This window comes from Helicoverpa zea, chromosome 21 (assembly GCF_022581195.2).
Source record: "Helicoverpa zea isolate HzStark_Cry1AcR chromosome 21, ilHelZeax1.1, whole genome shotgun sequence".
Classification (NCBI taxonomy): Eukaryota; Metazoa; Arthropoda; class Insecta; order Lepidoptera; family Noctuidae; genus Helicoverpa; species Helicoverpa zea.
Genome location: NC_061472.1, coordinates 9,567,318 through 9,588,396, shown reverse-complemented (window position 1 = coordinate 9,588,396; position 21,079 = coordinate 9,567,318). Strand labels below are relative to the sequence as shown.

At 38.6% G+C, this 21,079-nt stretch overlaps 1 protein-coding gene across 1 annotated transcript; it reads right to left on the bottom strand.

Moving 5' to 3' along the window:
* Nucleotides 1-8,473: 8,473 nt before the first annotated feature.
* On the bottom strand, nucleotides 8,474-10,814 carry LOC124641060 (hyphally regulated cell wall protein 1-like). The gene is made up of 2 exons (XM_047179067.1): nucleotides 10,613-10,814; nucleotides 8,474-9,384 (listed from the first exon to the last, which is right to left on the bottom strand). Exons 1-2 carry the CDS (start codon nucleotides 10,740-10,742, stop codon nucleotides 8,474-8,476), a joined length of 1,041 nt encoding a protein of 346 aa, XP_047035023.1. The 5' UTR covers nucleotides 10,743-10,814.
* Between the last annotated feature and the right edge of the window lie 10,265 nt (nucleotides 10,815-21,079).

The window sequence follows — 21,079 nt, the reverse complement described above, 5'->3', positions numbered from 1 at the left end:
GGTGACCATATCTAGTGGGAGATGAGAAAGAGCCGAACATAGCTGAACATGATCTTTTCCTGGTTGAGTTTTGTCGACGCCCAATTCCTTCGCTTTACGCCACAAACTTTTTTTGAAGTGATAAAAGCAACCTACTATTTTCACACCAGGGAAATAATGCTTGACCGCTTGTATTGATGAAACTTCGAAGTCCATGGTCACTATAGCTGGCTCCCATTCGGGTATCTGGCTTTTTACGAGTTCAAAAAGCAATTTATACGTAGATGTCTTCTTATCAGGTAGAAGTGCGTAAGCTACCGGAACAACATTTACGTAGTCTTTATTACTTCCAACATCTGTATGTATAGAACAGAGTTGATAAAATGACTTAATACAAATTTTATATGTGCCATCAAAGTAGAAATATATAAAAAGAAAATTACTAAAACAAGAAATAAAAATAATACTAAAATAACTTAATACTAAAAAACAGTTTTAGTCTATGGTCCACAGTGTCGCTCATTATAACATAGACTTTTATTATCTGTGGACCATAACTATGTAAATGTCGCAAAGATAACAATAACCTCAATTGCCTTATTCTTAGAAAAAACTTATAATTAATTTAATTTCACAAATTGCAATCTTACGAAACAAATGTTATGGTGCGTGCGCAAAAAAAAGAACGTGCTCCCTTATGCTGCGACCACATAGAATTGGTGCCACAGCGCTGATTTTCACATAAAAATTATTAATACTTTCTTTAACGCAGAGAACAAAAAATTTTGCGGAAATTTTACTAACAAAGAAGATAATATTTCATCTGGAAATATTGTACTATATTATACTTATTTATTAAGCAAATTAAGAAATCTCATTTGCGATAGTTATTCGTACCTGTGTTGTATTTGCGTCTTAACAATGTCTATTATTTCAATGAAAAGACGGTACATCGTCCTCTGATCAATAATTCCTGTATTTAATCGTCTAATCCGTCGCGGCGGCTCGCTGAATTCCTGGACGCTGTCATAAATGTCATCAAAATTGTTTAACAAATCATTTGCGAGCCAACTATTGAATGAATCTATTTCGCGGTTTGCTACTTCAATATCAATCTGTTTTGACTGCAATAAATTAAAAAGAACATCGGTTTTTTTTTAAGTCTGATAATATGTGCAAAATAAAACAAAACTCCTTGTTTTCTTAGTTTCTGAGGAAACAGTGTGCCAAGGAAACCGTTTCACTAAACCAAGTTTCCGGCTTATGTAACATTTAATGATAAGTTTTGATCAGGTCTAATCTACAGTCAAAAATTACTTTAACAGTGCCATTGCCGGATTTATGTTTTTTATGAGTCATCATCATAGTTGCATACCTTTCTAAAATAATAATTTTCCATTTTTAGTAAAGAAGAGAGTTAATAAAAGCCGTTAAACAAAATTAGAATAAGTCATTAAAAAGGAGCGTAATGAAATAAAATTCATGATATACATTTTTTTACGGGCCTTTTTAATAGCAAAATCATTAATAATATCATTATAGTTTATGGTGTTCATTATCTCGGCTTCTATGTAGAGAAGAGCTAGAGAAATCCTTTTTTTCTTGAGACAATGAAGAAAGACCTTTGATAATTCTTTACGCGTTTTCAAGAGGAAAATCTTCTTGCCCCAGAACAATTTGTAGCAGGAGTGGAAAGTGCAATGCGGAGAGCTATATCCAAGAGAGACTGAGTAGTGAGTTTGATACAGGCTTCACTACACACTGTGCAGTTTTATCAGAGGAAATATGACTTTGAAAATGCACACATTCTTGGATCAAATCGTCCTCTAAATCATTGGTATAACATTTTACGAGAGACTGAGCTTTTTCTGTAACTAGCGAAAGTTCAGTCATTTTTTGTTAAAAATGAAAATTTGTTTTTAAAGTTTAAGTAAGCAAAGCAAAGTAAGCAAGTAAACCCTTCTCTGTATTTCAGCTTGGACCCAAGTCCGCGTCCCCGTCCTCTAGCGCGTCCTCTACTTAGCGATCTAAAATCAAAGTTTCTAATGTATTTCGTTGCAATATTTAATGGAAAATGTTACTTTAAAAAGCAGAATTGCTATATTTACGGCTGAGGCTCCTCCGGACTATTGCATCCACGTTCGCGTCGCCGTCCTCTAGCGCGTCCTCTACTTGGCGATCTAAAATCAAAGTTTCTAATGTATTTCGTTGCAATATTTAATGGAAAATGTTACTTTAAAAAGCAGAATTGCTATATTTACGGCTGAGGCTCCTCCGGACTATTGGATCCACGTTCGCGTCGCCGTCCTCTAGCGCGTCCTCTACTTGGCGATCTAAAATCAAAGTTTCTAATGTATTTCGTTGCAATATTTAATGGAAAATGTTACTTTAAAAAGCAGAATTGCTATATTTACGGCTGAGGCTCCTCCGGACTATTGGACCCAAGTCTGCGTCCGCGTCCCCGTCCTTTAGCGCGTCCTCTACTTGTCGATTTAAGAGTAAGGTTACACGCTCATTCTGGCGTCAGTTCAGTCCATCAGTTTGGTCCGGTTCAAACTGATGCCAGAATGATGGATGAAAAATACGGTTACATGCTCAGTCCAAGACTGACAGCTGACTGATAAAACTTACCTTAGTCACCGTTCGTAAAGTGAAGACGAAAGTCTATTGCATCACCCGATCCTGCCTAGCCATTGATATTTTAAAGAAAAAAAAAGCCTGTGCTATTATAATTATCGCTTTACTGCTAAAGAAACGCGTGAAGAGGAAGCGATGGATGAAAACCTGGCTACAAAAAAGAGAACATTATACGCATCTAAATTTATTATTTATCAAAGGACAATGCCAGGGTCTGGGCTCATAGTTTGCCCAGCAATGGGAGTAGTTCCAGGGTGTTCCTTAGTGCACTCTGAACACGTAATGCAAATATTTTTGAAATCGCTCCCTGGGGTCCCGAGGAAAACCGGTTCAAATATTCTCCATGAAGAGTCACTTTACGAGGCCTGAGCCATTTGCCCAGTAGTAGGAGTGGTTGGAATAGATTCTTTACTTCACTCTTAACACGAAATTAAAATATTTTTGAAATCGGTCTCAAGGGTCCCGAGAAAAACCGGTTCAAATGTTCTCCTTAGATAGTCACTTAACAAAGTCTTTGGCATTTGCCCAGTAGTGGGAGTGGTCAAAATAGGTTCTTTACTTCACTCTTAACATGAAATCCAAATATTTTTGAAATCGGTCCCTGGGGTCGTGAGAAAAACCGGTTCTAATATTCCACATGAACAGTCGCTTTACAAAGCCTGTGTCATTTGCCCAGTAGTGGGAGTGATTGAAATAGGTTCCTTACTTCACTTTTAACATGAAATTAAAATATTTTTAAAATTGGTCCCAGGGGTCCCGAGAAAAACCGGTTGAAATGTTCTCCTTAGATAGTCACTTAACAAAGTCTTTGGCATTTGCCCAGTAGTGGGAGTGGTCAAAATAGGTTCTTTACTTCAGTCTTAACATGAAATCCAAATATTTTTGAAATCGGTCCCTGGGGTCGTGAGAAAAACCGGTTCTAATATTCCACATGAACAGTCGCTTTACAAAGCCTGTGTCATTTGCCCAGTAGTGGGAGTGATTGAAATAGGTTCCTTACTTCACTTTTAACATGAAATTAAAATATTTTTAAAATCGGTCCCAGGGGTCCCGAGAAAAACCGGTTGAAATGTTCTCCTTAGATAGTCACTTAACAAAGTCTTTGGCATTTGCCCAGTAGTAGGAGTGGTCAAAGTACGTTCTTTACTTCACTCTTAACATGAAATTAAAATATTTTTGAAATCGGTCCCTGGGGTCCGGGTGAAAAACCGTTTCTAATATTCCACATGAAGTCGTTTTACAAAGCCTGTGCCATTTGCCCAGTAGTGGGAGTGATTGAAATAGGTTTTTTACTTCACTCTTAACAAGAAATCAAAATATTTTTGAAATCGGACCCAGGGGTCCCGAGGAAAACCGGTTTAAATGTTCCACATGAACAGTCTGTTTACAAAGCCTATGGCATTTGGCCAGTAGTGGGAGTGGTCAAAATAGGTTCTTTACTTCACTCTTAACAAGAAATCAAAATATTTTTGAAATCGGTCCCAGGGGTCCCGAGAAATTAATCTGATAAGACTTTTCTGAAAAATAAGTCTTACTCATATGTATATAGTCAATCTGAATGCTCAGGATCTCGCTGTCAGGATCCAGTACTGGAAAATGTTGGAATGGGTTATTTTTTTTTACTGTAATTTTCAGATAAATTCTAAAAGCGTTGGATTCTAATGAGAACTGACAATGATTTTCTGAAAAAAAGGCAATTACCGCAATATTTTTGAATTTACGGTTTAAATCTACAAGGCGCCTGCGCTAAGAGCTATCTTCTAGAAAAATCTTATCAAGACGAATAAAATAAGCTCAAACATGAGGTAGTTAGTAGATACGTTGAGGAGTTCCCTCGTCTCTCTGTCGTCTCCATTGTCAGGTCAGATCTTAACCTCCACTGTTTTGTGGTGTCTGAGACATATACCCGAATGACAAGGTTTTACTCGATATATGTCTACAATTTTCGAGAGTCGCTCCCGATTTTTTTAGAGATTCCATCACCAGACCCTGGGCCGGATGACAAAGGAAGTAAGCCCTTTCAAACAATAAAATAATTGTTGAAATCGGTTGGTAAGCGAGGGAGTTATGCACGTACAAACGTAAAAAGAATACAAATGAATTAAGAACCTCCTCCATTTTTGGAAGTCGGTTAAAAAAAAGTTGTCGTGTACAATCCCTCGTATTTGTCAATGAATATAATTCATTTCAATTAAGGTAATAAAAGTGGAATAGTTAAGAGTTCGTAAGCTTATTTTATGTAATATTGAATAAGAGTCAAACCATTTTTTCTCAAGACTCCCAGGATAGATTTCAAAATGCTTTGGTCTGGGACCTAATATAAGCCTATGGAACATAATACACTATGCAGTTACTGTGCCCAACACACTTGAGCCCAACTTCCATACAAAGAATAGCATTGTCCTTTATCCAAAAATTTCAGGTATTCGAAAGTCCAACTTTTTGGGCAGTATATTTCATCTGTACCAGCACCCGATCTTCGTGATGAAATAATTTTCTTCAACTCTTCTGTAGTTGGACCGTAAAACTACGAACTTTCATTTGCTTAAAGATAAATCAGTTTATTTATCTTTAAGCAAATGAAAGTTCACAGTAATTAAACTTTTGACGTATCATATAAAAATATAAAATAATGAAATATCTTAATCAGTGCAGGAATTACACATAGAAACTGTATGTTCGCCGCAAATGGCCCTCTTGCAGCCCTTAGTATTTGGTTATACGACGTTTTTTCGCTAGAAATTTTTCGGTTTCTTGGTTGCTCTTGACTTGCCTGTTTGTCAAAAACATCTATTTTTAGTATTTCGCCGATAATTTGCCTCAAGTAATTTGAGGCAAATTATCGGCGAAATTCAATTTATATTCAATCGGCTGCAAAGTCACAGTGTTATATCGCTCACGAAGCCAAGGTACCATAAGTTCTTCTGCCATTGCTAAGGCGAAGTCCCTTCTTTTCGTAGGTTTTTTATTATTAAGAATGATACGTGCAGGACATAAGCATTAATTATAGCTATGTTGAGTATACCGTTAAACAAGTACAACGGCCATCGATTGGTTTTACGGCTTGTGCTCAGAATTGAGCACATCTGGTCCACTGTATCGACTGCTCCTTTAGTTGAGTTGTAAAATTCAATAATTTCCGGTTTTTTAGAGCCGGTGCTAATAGCAGGTTGGTCATGAGTCGTAGATAGAAGGTATACGAGATGAGATTTTGGTTTGTATGAGACTAAAGTCTCTGTCAAAGCCGAACATCGAAGTGCCTACTGGTCTATTTTTGTTGTTCTGCATTTCTTTCGGGATTTTTATTTCATTTATGAAATCAATTAAAACTACAGGTTCTTTATAAAAATCAAGTTTTATTTTTATAAAATCATATATCTCTCAAATAATGCAACAAAAGTATTTCTTTTCTAACAAAATATCAATAAAATTGTAATTACGTAAGCAACGGAATCAAAAAAATAAATAAAAAAATAAAAAATAAAAAAACCTGGGACCTTCAGATTTGAAACCAAACCAATCTTGGCCTAAGCCTAGGTAAAATAAAAATAAATAATTAACTAATTATTTTCTATTTTTAGCTTTTGAAAAGGTGCAACTGTACGTAAAAATAATGGTACCTACCTGCACCAGATCGCATAGATTCTTGTTTTTTCTTTAGATGACGCCTAAATGTTCCCATTAGGGTCTCCTTTTTGTTTTCAAATCTTTGATTGATACATTTACAGCCAGTTTCTTCATCAAAAGTTAAAGCCAAAGTAAAAGTCAAAGTAATGTCTAAAGTTAAAGTTACGGTCAAATTAAATTTTTCTATTCGTTTTGCTGTCACTTTAGCCTTGAAAAAACGAATTTGACCGTTACTTTTTCTTTAGACATTACTTTAACTTTAACTTTTGATGAAGAAACTGGCCGTTAGTAATCGTGAATTTTTTTCCTGTCCTTATGGAACTTATGTCCGGGGTTCCATAATACTTCTTCTTTCTGGTAATATTCCTGGAACGTCAAAATTGTCTCGTTTGACCATTCCGCCATGCCACCATGCCGCCATGCACCATTCTCCGATCGTAGCGACTTCCTTATCAACGTTGAGTGAAGATCCACTCGTCGCGAAAGCGCGGGAGACACTGACTGCCCGCGCGTGTGTAAACAGTCACCGGGCGCCCGCACATTCATCCTTTGAACTTTGCCAAAAAACCGACACTTGCCCAATTCGCCTCATTCACGTTTACAGGCGCGTTCACGGGCTCGGGCGTACCGTTTACACGCTCGTGAATGTGAATGTGCACGTTGAATTAAACGTGTGTGAGTTGAACGCGCGCGTGTGAACCTACCATAATAAATAAAGCATAAGCCAAGATGTCGAAGTCATTGTCGGCAACCAAATATTCAGTTCTCTGTTTTTTTAGGAGAGGACTTAGATCGACAAACTTCTTCCTTGATGCACGTGTTGCAGTTGATGTTGAAATTGATGCTGTTGAAGCAGATGAAGCAAAGGATGTACTCGGAGAGGAATTTGTTGTATCTGTCGCAGACTCTAATTCCATTTCCTGACTCATAATCCATTCCGGTTCTGTCTTCTTTCAAGTCCAACCACTCTCCGTATTTCTTAATAAAATTTTCCACTACCTAATTTCCACTTTTCTGCATGCTTTCTGAAAATACATTAGTCCCGGTACTATAGTAATAGTACAGCTACGCTACTTTATCCTAACTTACCTAGGCACAGGTATTCCTAAGAGGATGTACGAAACCGAGGGTCGACTTGGGAGGGGATGGCAAATAATATACTGAATTAATTTACAAGCATATTAATGCCTATTGAAATACTCGCGTTTCGATCTCACAAAAAAAAAGTATTATTCTAAATAACATACATATTTGCTTATAACGAAACCATAGCGCGATCTAATTCGACGACAACGCCATCTATCGAGGTATCGAACAATTCTTGATTTAAATATGAATATGAATATTTCACGGTATGATCTCGTTACCCAAACATACCGCCCACCAAGGACATTATGCAAAATGTCCTTATTATTGGCCGCCCACCATGCCAACAATGGTATGTTATGACAAAGAAGCATATAAACCAATAATAACATAAAACGGTATACAAAATGCAAATAGACGTTGACAGACTAAGGGCCTACGCAGACCGGGACGTCATGGCAAGGGATTTTGCCGTGAGTCAGCATTTTACCACGGCATGCCACGGCGTGCCGCGGCATTCCAGCACTTTGCCACGGCATGCCCCGGCATGCCCCGGGGTGCCGCGGCATGACAAAGCACGCCTCAGCGACTCCTGCTGCCTGCAGTCTTCAGTTGCGTTTGATTGAGTGTTGGTGTGCCTCAGTTTTACAATGGTAGATTGGGATTTAGTGTTGATATCGATTATTGCAGATGAAGAAGAAAGTGCACAGGCTAATAATAGGAATAGAAGAAGATTTTGGGTTGATAATTTATGGAAAGAAAGGGAATCAAAGGGTGAATTCAATAATTTATTTAATGACTTAAAATACGACGTGCAAAAATTTTATGACTATCATAGAATGGATTATGAGAAATTTCAAGCACTGTTGAATATATGTCGACCATATATCGAAAAACAGAGGACCAATTTTCGCAACCCCATTGAAGCCGATCAAAGATTATCCTTGTGTTTGAGGTGGGCAGTTAAATGATTGTATAAGTTTAATATTTTCTTCTTTTATTTAATTAAAAAAACAAATTTTTTTGCCAAATACAATCATGAATTGTAGACACATAATAACGATTTTTATGTTTTTGCACTGATAAATCTTCTCACTGATAATTCCTGGATCTTTATTTCTTTTTACTTAATTTAGAGTACCTACTAGTTTAGATTAGTTTCGTATTCAGAAACTGCAGTTTTGTAGCCAGACCCTGAAGCAGCTTCATAGCCAGGGCCCGAGGCGGTTTCATAACCAGACCGTGAAGCAGGTTCATAGCCAGAACCTGAGGCGGTTCCAAAGCCAGACCCCGAAGCTGCTTCATAACCAGAGCCTGAGGCAGTTCCAAAGCCAGACCCCGAAGCTGCTTCATAACAGGAGCCTGAGGCGGTTCCAAAGTCAGACCCCGAAGCTGCTTCATAGCCAGATCTTGAGGTGGTTTCATAGCCAGATCTTGAGGTGGTTTCATAGCCAGATCCTGATACAGCTTCATAGCCCAAGCCTGCCGCGGTTCCACAGCCAGATCTTGAAGTAAAAGCGGTACGGCATGGTCGTTGATGTTGTAAATTGGTAGAGACATCTTCAGATGTTGGAGCTGGAGTTCCCTCTATGTAGTTTAATTCGGCGTCGGTTACCATATTAAATATTTGTCTCTTTATTCGGACCTGCTCTCTTTTTGGTAGCTTTTTTACTGTGGCAGCCATTGTTTGAAAGAACGAATCAATGGCGTCCACCTCCTTTTTCGATTCAATATATTTATTTAGTATTTCAGCAGTTGTTGTAGGTTCTGGTATTATTGAGGAATGGTGTGAATCATTGGTCATTCGCGAAACTGAACGTTCATCGCTATCAACGACAGCGGATTCTGCAAAAGAAGTCTGCGTATCCTCTGAAGAGGAGTCCAAATTCGAGGTTTGTTTTCTGTGCTGAATGAATTTTTTCAAAAACTCCAGCTCTTTTTCAAACTTGATAGGGCGTCGCTTTGTGTACGGGTCACCACTCTTTGTTTTTCTGTTATTCAGAGCTTTCCTAAAATTATTACGTATATTACTCCATATTTTCTGACATTCTTCACCTAAAACAAAACATAAGCAGGTAAAATGGTATAGAATCAGAATAAGTAGGTAATGGGAAAAGGCCTTAGATAGTGACTAGGTGACTAGGTTAGCACCAGCTATGTTTATGGGATTATATTGAGCTAATTTTTTTTCTAAGTAAAAATTACCACTGGCTTTACGGTGAAGGAAAATATCGTGAGGAATTCATAATTATATATAAATAAATATATCGTATTATTTAATTGACTTTGTTTAACTGTACCCTGTCTTTCACTCTGCCTCACTTACCCCTCTTTATATTATCTTTCAGATTTTTGATCACGGGAAGTAGCTTCAAGTCTCTAGGTTACAGCTATCGTATGGGGTTTAGTACAGTGCGCTCTATAGTACATGAAACTTGCCAAGTCATTTGGAATGTCCTAAGGCCTAGTGTTATGCCAAAACCAACAAGGGAAAAATGGACGCGAATCGCGATGGAATTTGATGAAAAATGGAATTTCCCGAACTGCATCGGTGCAATAGATGGTAAACATTTTAGGATAAGGGCACCTCGCAATAGTGGAAGTCTCTACATGAACTATAAAAAGTTTTTTAGTATCGTGCTACTAGCGGTTGTGGATGCAAATTATAAATTTGTGATTGCAGATGTAGGATCATATGGACGAAATAGTGATGGAGGTATAATGCAAAACTCAATATTTGGAAAAAAATTGACTTCTAATGCCCTCGATATTCCCCCAAAAAAACGTTTACCGAGGACAGATCTTGAGTTGCCCTATGTTTTTATAGCAGACGAGGCTTTTCCGTTAACCACAAACATTATGAGACCATTTAGTAGCGACCGATTGACAGATGAAGCAATGAAAATATACAATTATCGTTTGAGTAGAGCCAGGCGTATCGTCGAAAATGCATTTGGTATACTTCAAGAACGTTTCGAATTATGTCAAAAAGGAATTCAGGTTCAACCAAAATATATTGATAATATCATTTTAGCATGTACTTGCTTACACAATTTCATCATAGGTGGTACAAGCACAGAAAGTCAAAGTATAGCAAGTGTAAGCATTAATTTAGAAAACGATAATAATATGAACAATGCATTAGATGGTACGACAGTACGGGAGATGTTTAAAGATTACTTTAACTCTGATGAGGGCTCGATTCCATGGCAAAACGATATTGTAAATAGACATTAATACCGTGTGAAGTATTAAAATATAATTATATTGCAAAAATATTTACCTGTTTTATTCATTTCTGTCCCAATTATTCTCCACGCATTGTTCTTCATTTGAGTGTTCATATAATGTTTTGATGACATATTATATAAATAATCATAGGCTTGAACTAATGTTATTAATTTTTCCTCCATGTTGGAATAAAAAACGTAAAAAACTGGTCTCCGAAAAAAACACGTAGGTACACAGTCGTCAAAGACGCGGGCGCAAATGGATGGTCAATGGTGTGCATTCCCCGCTTCTCTACCCCCACCGCCGCACCCCGCAGTATATTACTACGAGCGCTGGAGTCCGTGTCATGCCGTTGCCTACCGCAGTATGCCGCGGCATCCCGCCACGGGAGCCTGTGACGAGCGCCGGAGTCCGTGTCATGCCGTTGCCTACCGCAGTATGCCGCGGCATCCCGCCACGGGAGCCTGTGGCGTGTCTTTTCGATTAAATCCCTTTCAATGCCACGGCATCATTTTAAAGCATAGCAATTTATGTCGTATTTCTGTAACAGTACGGTTGAATGTCCATTAGTAAAAATTAAAATCCCTTGCCATTCCGTCCCGGTCTGCGTAGGCCTTAACCAGTTTTATGTGAGGCACGCTTCAACCTGGGCCAGCACCTACACCGCATTTCTTCATTCTTCTTCATTCAACGATAATTATATAAACAATATTTCTCCATTAATGTTCAATTAAGTGAACTAAACATGATCAGTTTTTAAAGATATAATTGCATAATATCTATACAGAGATGTTGACTATTGCAATTTTCTTTTACAGGCTGTTGTCAGCCCACAAACAGAATTTTTGGACATAGTAGCTAGATGGGCTGGCAGCACCCATGATTCCAGAATTGTTCAAATGTCCAGGGTATACATGAAGTATACTCAACGTATGCTAAATGGTAAACTAGTAGGTCATAGTGGCTATCCAATATTGCCATTTATGCTTACACCAATTAGGCCAACTCCTGAAGATCCCCTTCAAGTACGGTGTAGCGGTACTACAACTGTTAACACCGCCATCTACACAGTCGCCGACGCAACTCTCAAACAAGTATCCTGCATCGCACATGCAGTGTTCGCGCGCACATTAATACGCGTAGATCACCCCGACAACAACTGTCGGGCAGTAGCCCGCCGGGCAATATCACCTGTCCGGTCGGAGGATCCTCCCTTTAGTGCGAGGTATGATGAGCTTTACTCTCTGCTCTCATACCTCCACAGTGGTGACCCCGACGTGATATGTTCACGCAACTTTCGAGCTACGTGACGTCATCAGCAAGACCTTCCTCAAGCTCTCGAGCGACGAGTCCTTCAGCCAGCCAGCTTCAAATGGGTATCCCTGGCCACCAGCATGTTGCGGACGCACATACCTGGTCAGCACCCTCAGCCACATCCAGCGACCTAGGCTCCAGCTCACCGCAATTCGGCCGGTCGAGTATCTCCCTCGCCGAAGCAGTCCCTAGCCACTAGCGCGGCGCTGTGCAACTCTCGCAGCGCCGGTCCCGACTCACTGGGATTCGCAGCACCGCCGTAGCAGCCAGTTCCGACTCACCGAGAACCTCGCGGCAACGCATTGGCAACAAGACTAGCTAGCACTTCAAGAACTTGTACCATCGACCTCCGGTCTCCGGAGGGAAGTGATGTAGCGGTACTACAACTGTTAACACCGCCATCTACACAGTCGCCGACGCAACTCTCAAACAAGTATCCTGCATCGCACATGCAGTGTTCGCGCGCACATTAATACGCGTAGATCACCCCGACAACAACTGTCGGGCAGTAGCCCGCCGGGCAATATCACCTGTCCGGTCGGAGGATCCTCCCTTTAGTGCGAGGTATGATGAGCTTTACTCTCTGCTCTCATACCTCCACAACGGTATAACCGAGCACAAATCAAAACTAGAAATTTGGAAACGTCAGTTTCCATGCTTATCGAAAGGCCTTGGTAACAAGTTACAAACAGTGTCCCTTATTATTGTAGCCTGTGCAGTGTTACATAATTGATCACTGATTTTAAATGATAACATGACATTGGGTATTGATTCCCATTTTGATCAAGAATGGCTAGTACAAGCGCAGGGTTCGTTGTCAGAAGTACTGTAATAGAAAATTATTACCAATAGATATCAAAGTTTTGTAATGTTTTTATTTAGTACCTGCCTATTGTTAAATATTTTAGTTTATATTTTTTATAAGTAAAAGTCCAACAAATACCGCTTATATTTCATAACTCCGAACTTTTTAATACATTTTCTTTTACCGGCAGTATTGCGACTATTAATATCATCTTCATAAAATCGTTCCACTGTCTCTTGGATACTTTTGCCTTCTTCTAAAATCTTCTTTTGTAAAGGGCTGCGTAGACACTTCCTGTTGAGGTCATAATTGCGTCTTGGACATACAGACTTCTTCTGTAGCTTCAGTTGTGCCTGTTTTTTCACGATTCATATTTTCTTTTTCTCGATTATTTTGCATAATATTAATTTTTCGCAATAGAACTCTGCATCTGTATTGGATTTTTTATATTAAACATGTCATTTCCTGCTTTTCCAAGAGGTGCTTTCGTTTTAAAGCTTTGATTTTGTTCAACAAGATTTTGTTTTTTAACTTATTTGGTCGTTCTGTATCAGGTGTATCGAATGAGTCGCCAGTTTTATCATCAGCTGTAGTATCTTATCAGTTCTTTGTACAATCACTTTTAGTATCATTCTGTCTTTTGATTTTTTCTCGTGATAGCGTTCCGAATTTACCCTCCACTTTTTCCTATGTAGTCTTCGCTCTCTTGGAGTCATTTCGTTAATACTTTTCACCTTATTACTGTCTTTTCGTTTTACATAAACTTCTCTTTTTTTAGCCCTTTCAGCCTCGTTTTTTCCTGGATTGTTTTTAATTACTTTATATTTTTCTCTCCTTGCTATTATCGCAGCTCATAAAATTTGTTTCATACTTCTGGGGTCATGGCATACATGCTCTGGTTTAGGAATCTCCTTCAGCGTGGGCTGCTTTGACATTCAATCTTCTGATAGAGTGAAGCTGCTGAGTTTGCGCTCAATGTATCGTCCTGTGCCTCATACCTTCTCATAATTATCATATAATACTTCCAACCTCCTTCTACTTATACGAACATAATTTATTTTAATTTAAAATGTTGTATAATATATTACTATTTAATTGTTTTTTTTTTTTCTTGATGAGTTTTTCACTTACTGTCATTGTCAAAACGCTGTCAATCTCCTCTTTTAACAACACACGCTTCCACCCGCTGCACAATTTCACATGTTCAATATCACAACACAAAACACAATATTCATGCAAAGTTAAGAAGATAATTATGATTTATTTATTTTATACATTAGTACCACCGGTTGACGTCGTCGCGGTAACACCGGCTATCGCTGAAAACCAGCGCTCGGACTCGTGTCTCGTTTCGAGTCGCAACATTATGCTGTGCGAGGGCCATATTGCTCGCTTTGAGACACATATTTTCCCTTACAATTTTATGTTTTTATTTTCTTTTTTCTGTATCATGCTCATTTTGTTAAGGGATTATTTTTAGAGTTTGGAACATTACTATCATCATTCCTTATTTCGACCTGGATTGTGGAATCTGACTCAGGATCATTTCTTTCTCGACATATATATATTATGAAGCACAGCTGTGGCTTTAACTACAGCTTCTATGCGTTTTTGTTTTAATCGAAGTTCTGAACCAATACATGGGAATCGTCGTTTCCATACTCCATATATATTCCTTGTTTTAATGTGACATTTATTGTACATTATTTCTCCTGGGGTTGTAGGATTTCTGAGGGGCGTTAACAATTATCTTTCTATTGGATATCCAGAGTCCCCTAGCAAAACGTAGTCTCTATAGTTGCTCTGAAGGTTGCTTCAACAACTCTGAGACCTGCTGCTCATTAAAAAGATGTGTCGAAGAAGGGGGGATGGCGTTAAACAATGTTGCGTAGTATTCATCTTTTGGTAGGATCGCATTCCTTCGAAGTTCTATTATTTCACAAACATATTGCAAGATGTCATCAGAAATCGTCTTGAAAGCCGCGTTTGGTCCTGACAGCGTTTCTTTTATGTCCAACGTTAGAAAAGGACGCTTGGTTGAGAGCTCCTTAATAGCACTAGTAAGGGCCTCGCGTTGCAGCAGCAACCCATGTAAGATTGTCCTAAAAGAGGATTCCTGCTTGGCTAGAGAATCAGATGAAGCATTTGCCGGATTAAGTTGTATTAGAGAAGGGTTAACCTTTGAGATATGGAAAACTGGAAACGCCTGCAGCTTTTTCTGGTCCTCAGCGTACCGGATCTGTTTGTACGCCAACTCGCCCAATCTCATGCATTTTATACCCTGCTCTTCAATTTGTGCCTTTGGTGTTCGACATGGAGGTTCTTGTTCTTTAGTTTGAGGGGAGAAATAAAAATCTCCGTCATCATCCTCTGGTGTTAGAGCTGGGGCCTTCTAGTCTGAAGATTCTAGTGTCTCGTTCCGGCTTGGATATTGTTCCTGTAGGTCATCCTCATCAGAAGAAGGGTAAGCCGCCTCTACTTCGGAATCATCGTCAACATTGCTACTAAACCTGCCCATAATGCTGGAGAGCATATCCTTCATCTCGCTAAAATTTTGTTCTAGCTTATCTATCCTTGTGAGCTTTTTAGATTTGGACGACGTGGAGCGAAGCGTCGATGAGTCATCTACATCTTCATTATCTGCAAGCTCCCTCGACGCCTCCTTTCTGCTTAAGAGCAGAGGTTTTAATTCTGCTAGAGATGCTACGATCAGTTTGAAGCTGATTTTATTCAGCACAAGAGGGTCCAGGTGCGAACCTAAAAGATCCTCTTTGGCATGAGGTATAATTTTCCATTGACGCCATCCATCAGGTAGATAGGTCGAAGCCAACTTCTTTATTCGTTCACTCTAAGAGGTCCTCCAGTGACGATGGTTCTTTCGTCACCGCCATCTGTGACAATAGATTGACAAAATTAGAGTGACGCCTCCAATCGGACCGAACGGCTCCTTAAACCGGGCTGGACGGTACACGCACTCCGCGGGAATAACGAAAGCGTACTGGAGAACGCGACCACCTGCGCTCCCCCGTCACACCCCGCGGGAATAACGAAAGCGTACTGGCGAACGCGACCACCTGCGCTCCCCCGTCACACCCCGCGCGGTGTGGGGGGTAGCAGCGGCCGCGACTAGACAGATAGATGCAAGAGGACACTTGAACGCAAGGATCTATAGGTTTTCCAAGAGTAATCCAATGAAGGTGCAATCTCACATGGTCAAGCCGACGGCACAGACCATGAAATATAATATATTAATATATGTATATATTTTTTTCACAACGCACCCACAAGCAAAAAAAACCGGTGAAGTACGTCGAATGGGATCACTAACGATTTTGAAACTTAAGACTAGATTCTTTGCGGATTTTGTTTTCTGCTTGTAGCCCACTGTTCTCTGTTATGATTTGATTGAATTCAATCAACCTCGAACTGATTCAAGTTTCACCAGTTTGACCCTCAGTTTCGGGTATTGTTGTTAAATTCTCATTCGTTGCTATTATTTTTGAAGCACCAGTTTCAATCGCTACGGTATCATCAATAGTGTTATAACTGGTACTGGCGTGATTGCTATATTGTATATTTGAGTCGTATTCATGCATAGTTGTTTTGTTCGTAACATTATCGTTATCTTTTTAGTTTCTTTATCTTCCATCATTTCAAAATCCGTATTAAAATTTTGTAAATCTTCCACAATTGACTCTTCAGCCGGATGTTTTCTTTTATTTTCACGATTTTTATGATATCTGTAAAATAATAATTATTTAAAAGGTGATATTTCATGAGATAGCCAAACGAAAAAAAAAACTGCGAAAAAAAAAACTGGTATGGATGTTTAATCCTTTACATGTCGCATGGCGCCTCATAGGTAAAGATAACAATTATATTTCTATTGTGTCTGCTAAAGGTTGTACACACAGAACGGCTCTTAGAGCTGCTTTTGTCATTCATTAAGAATGCTTGAAGGCGCAGTGCACGTACAAAATAAACCTTAATACAACTACATTTTCAACGGGATAAGAATCTGCTCTCCTCTCTGAGCCGGTCTGTGTGAACGGACCCTTATTGGCGCGCGACGGGTGGTGACCGAGCGAAATTGAGCGGAAAAATTACTAGCAATACCTATATCTACGTACTGTTCTACGGGATTCTCGAAAACGGTTTAAAAAAAAACTAATTTTACACACAAAATGATTATATTGTATTTTCAACACAATTAACAGAATTTAGGGATATTAGGACACTAAGAAATAGAAGAATTAGAAATAGAAATAGTACCGATTTAGAACCGATATGCGTCGAGAATGACAACAGACTAACTGCCACAGGCGAATCTGACGTATATTTATATTATTATAATTTGCTTACATAGTATTTTTAAAATAGGGCTTAACAACAAACCGCATTAGACCGAAATTCGGGGTTAATTACCGAAATTCGGAAAGGTTATACTACTTCTCTAAGTCGCGGTAATGGGATAGAGGCGATAGAATGCAGCGAAGCGTTGTCGTTCTCGACGTATTGTTATCGATGTTTACAGTGTTTCTGTTGATAACAAATTCATTCTTATACTTTAAACATCTTTGTAAACAACAGATCTACCTTCTTCTCTATATTTCATCAGAGTCTTAAGAAATTCTATTCTTAGTACCCTTACCAGTAACCTGGTATTAGTTTTTTCTAATAAAAGTCGCCTATTGTTTTCGGCTTTTCTCCACCGGAAACCTAAATTATTTAAAATCCTGCGCAAACTGCGCTCCGAATCAAATTTATTTCTTCTTAGCTTTTCAACTGTTGGTAGCTCTTTATTAGTTAAATGAAAATTGTGAACACAGGTCCTAATAACTGAAGGTCGAAAGTATCGATCTCTGTGACTGGCTTCTTTTTTCCCGGTGTCCGTCAAGAATTCAGAATTTCTAACTATACTTTCTGAAGTGTTAGTGGCTTCTGCAGTCCGTTTTACCGTCTCTTTTTCAGTAAGACCGTCTTTTGTTAAATAACAATAGACATCAAAGACCATTTTTCTGGCATGTCTGCGTAACATAGCTTTTGATCTCGGCATTGCAATAGACCTAAAATCTAAATTTAAAACTACAAAAACTAAATTAAAAACAACAAGTTATAACAAAAACTAAACTGAAAACAATAACAGTAACTGGTTCAACTTTCATGCATGCAAGTGTATTTGGGAGCAAACGGATGTGGACGCAATGCGCGGGGCAAGGGTCGTCTGACGCACCAATCGCGCGGTCCGCTCGGCGCTGCCTCACTCCCCGCGTCTCGCTTGCATCCCAAAGGGATTTTTTTTTTTAACGACGATACCTTTTTGCGAAAATGATAAAAAGTGGGCGGGTTCAAATATAGAAGCGAGCGCATTTCATACAACAAAATTTGAAATTAGCGCGCTAGGAAGTACCAATTTAGAACAGAGTTGTAGTGGAGTCGATTAACGTTTATGTTTATTCTATTATATGTGGGATTGTGATTATTTTAATATTTATTTTCTTTATTCGTTCTTCACAAAATATACAATCTTAATTAAAAATAAAAGTATTCGGTAATTAGTATAATTTTTATTTAACATGAACCACATGTTATTTTATTGATAAAATTTACATAAATAATATGAGAGATAAAAATTATCCGCGAGCGGGATTCGAAAAATTATACTAATAAGTTTAGTATAGGGAATTATCATAAGACAAAATATCTAATTGAAAAATTAGATTTATCGGGTACCAAAGCTGTAAAGCTATGATGTCAGATGTTTCCTACCGTCCTCTAAGACGCAAACGTGGGGATATTAGGAGGCTTATGATTTACAGATCTATTCCGGGTTTTATGATTTCTCAGCAAAACTAAAAGATCTTTACAAGAAAAATATTTTTTAAAGGAAACTTTTTTAATTAGGTCCATAAAATAACAAAATATTATTTCAAAATTCAAAACTTTTCAAAATCTAAGATAAGTTGAATATCTTCATTAGCTGAAATTTCTTGCGTTGTGTTTGTTTCATTCTCATATGATTCATTATTATCATTAGTCCGACTTTCGTCTTCATTTTCAACATTCTTTTTAATAACATATTCTGGATCTCGAATTGGCATGTTTCTAACAAATCTTGGGTCCACTAGTTCAGGAAGCAAGCAATCAAAATAAAATTTCAATAATATTGGTTCCATTTGTTCTTTACAAAACTTATCATCCCTTTTGATTATATCAGTTTTTATTTTGTGTTCTCCATACCACACAGCTAATAAACACTTATCCTTTTGACAAATATGCATTTGACCTTGGGCTTGGAAATACCAATCAGATTTTTTATTTACTGCAACTTTATTAGTTTTATCATCTTTTCTCCAAAAATGCATTTTTTTATTTCCTATAGAAAGAAAGAAAGAAAGAAAATCCATTTAATTCAAACACACGAATGACGCAAGAAACAACAAATAAATAAATTTTGTCGCAAGGGACTTTAATACAGAATCTGACACAGGCATTCTGAACTCGCTGTATCAACCTATCTGTCCTAGCAAGCAGACAAGGCCCATATACAGTATCACAGTAATTTAGCTTAGATAGGACTAGAGGACTAGAGTCTCAACAAGTTGTTTCGTAAGAGGTAGGTTAAGAAAATTACGGATACCATATAGTACCTTCAGTCTGTAGAAACAGTTTCTAACTGTATTATTTATGTGAGCCTCAAAGTGCAGCTCCGGATCCAAGATTAGGCCCAGACTACACGCTTGTTCTACCCGTTCAATTTTTTCCCCCTTAATGACTATCTCAGGCTTGGCAGTTAATATATTGGTGACCTGTTTTTTTGTTCCTAGTACCATAAACTTGGACTTAAGGGGGTTAAGCAGCAAACAATTCCCCTCCGACCAAGTTACTATCCGCTGCAGATCCTCATTTATCCTTTGAACTGCAGCTACCACATTATCCCTCTTGAAGGATGTGTACAGCTGGATATCATCTGCATACATGTGATATCTGCAGCTCAGCGCTATAGAGGATGTACAGCAATGGGCCCAATATCGAACCCTGTGGAACTCCCCAAGTCACCGTGAGTGGAGGGGATGAGATGGTAGTTCCGTCCTCTTTGTGGATTTGCACGAGCTGGGACCTGTCCGTGAGATAGATACTAAACCAATCCACCGCAGCACCATCAAAACCATAGTAAGTTAACTTGGACAGCAGTAGACTGGTATTAATAGCGTCAAAAGCACGTGAAAAGTCCAGCAAGACAAGGATTGACCCCTCCCCCCGGTCACGTGCGTCCAGAATATTACCCACTACATCCATCAAAGCAGTCGCAGTCCCTACACCCTTGCGGAATCCTGATTGTAACTCAGCTGCATCTATTCCCATTTTGTATGGAGTTATAAATAGGACATTTAACTTCCACTACCATATCCTCTGTTATTCCATCAGGAGCACAAAGCATATAGCACCAAGGAATGGGTGTTCTTGGTCAATAAATAACCCGCAATGCTTCAATATTTATATTGAGCATACTAGACAATTGCTCTAAGGCAATTTTTTCATTTTGCCATGACTTATGGAAGCTACGTGGTCAATGCTCGTTCTATCAAATACTAACCAATATATCAAAATGACTTACTTCATCTGTAGTAGGAGTGTCTGTGCACTCGAATGGCAGTGGTAAGCTCTGCAACTCTTTGTTTTCTTGGACTTCTTCTCCATGATCTCGTATTTTGTGAATTGATTGACGTCGCCTAGAAATATCATAGAAAATCCTCCTTTTAAAATTACTGTTATTCATTAAAGTAGGTACATTAATATAAACTCTTTTGCAAAAAAAACGGGCACCTATGCGAAATCTTAGTTTTAAGGACTTTACGTGTATTTGAAAGGGTTTTAATGATTGTAGAATATTTCTAGCATCAAAAGGGTTAGCCTAGCATGCGTGAGAGTGTATTCTAAATTTGAATTTTTAGGCGACAGTCTATAGGATTTAACGCTAATGGGTGAATGATTGCCTGTATCTATTCTATGTTGTGTAAATGGAGTTGGTTCGGTATTTTTCTCAAAGATGTCGCTATACTCAATTAGCAACTCATTGAACGTTTCTCGTTCATTATTTGAAAGTGAAGTTCCTTCATCGGGATGTAAATAAATATCAACAGAATACAAAGAAGTAGGGTTTATTGGTATATACTTAATTCTAGGGTCTATACATGAATTGTTGTCAGTAGGTTCTAGTGAACGAATAGGACGTGGTGGTGTATTTAATTTTTGTAAGTTCCATCTTGGTCTTTTGTTCACAGGCGGGCTGTCTTCGATCTCTGTGAGAGGTGATGGGGTGTTGGGCAACGGTGACAGATTGTTAAGCTCGTTAGCCCAATTGATGAGATTAGACATTAACTTCACCTCCTCAGGTTC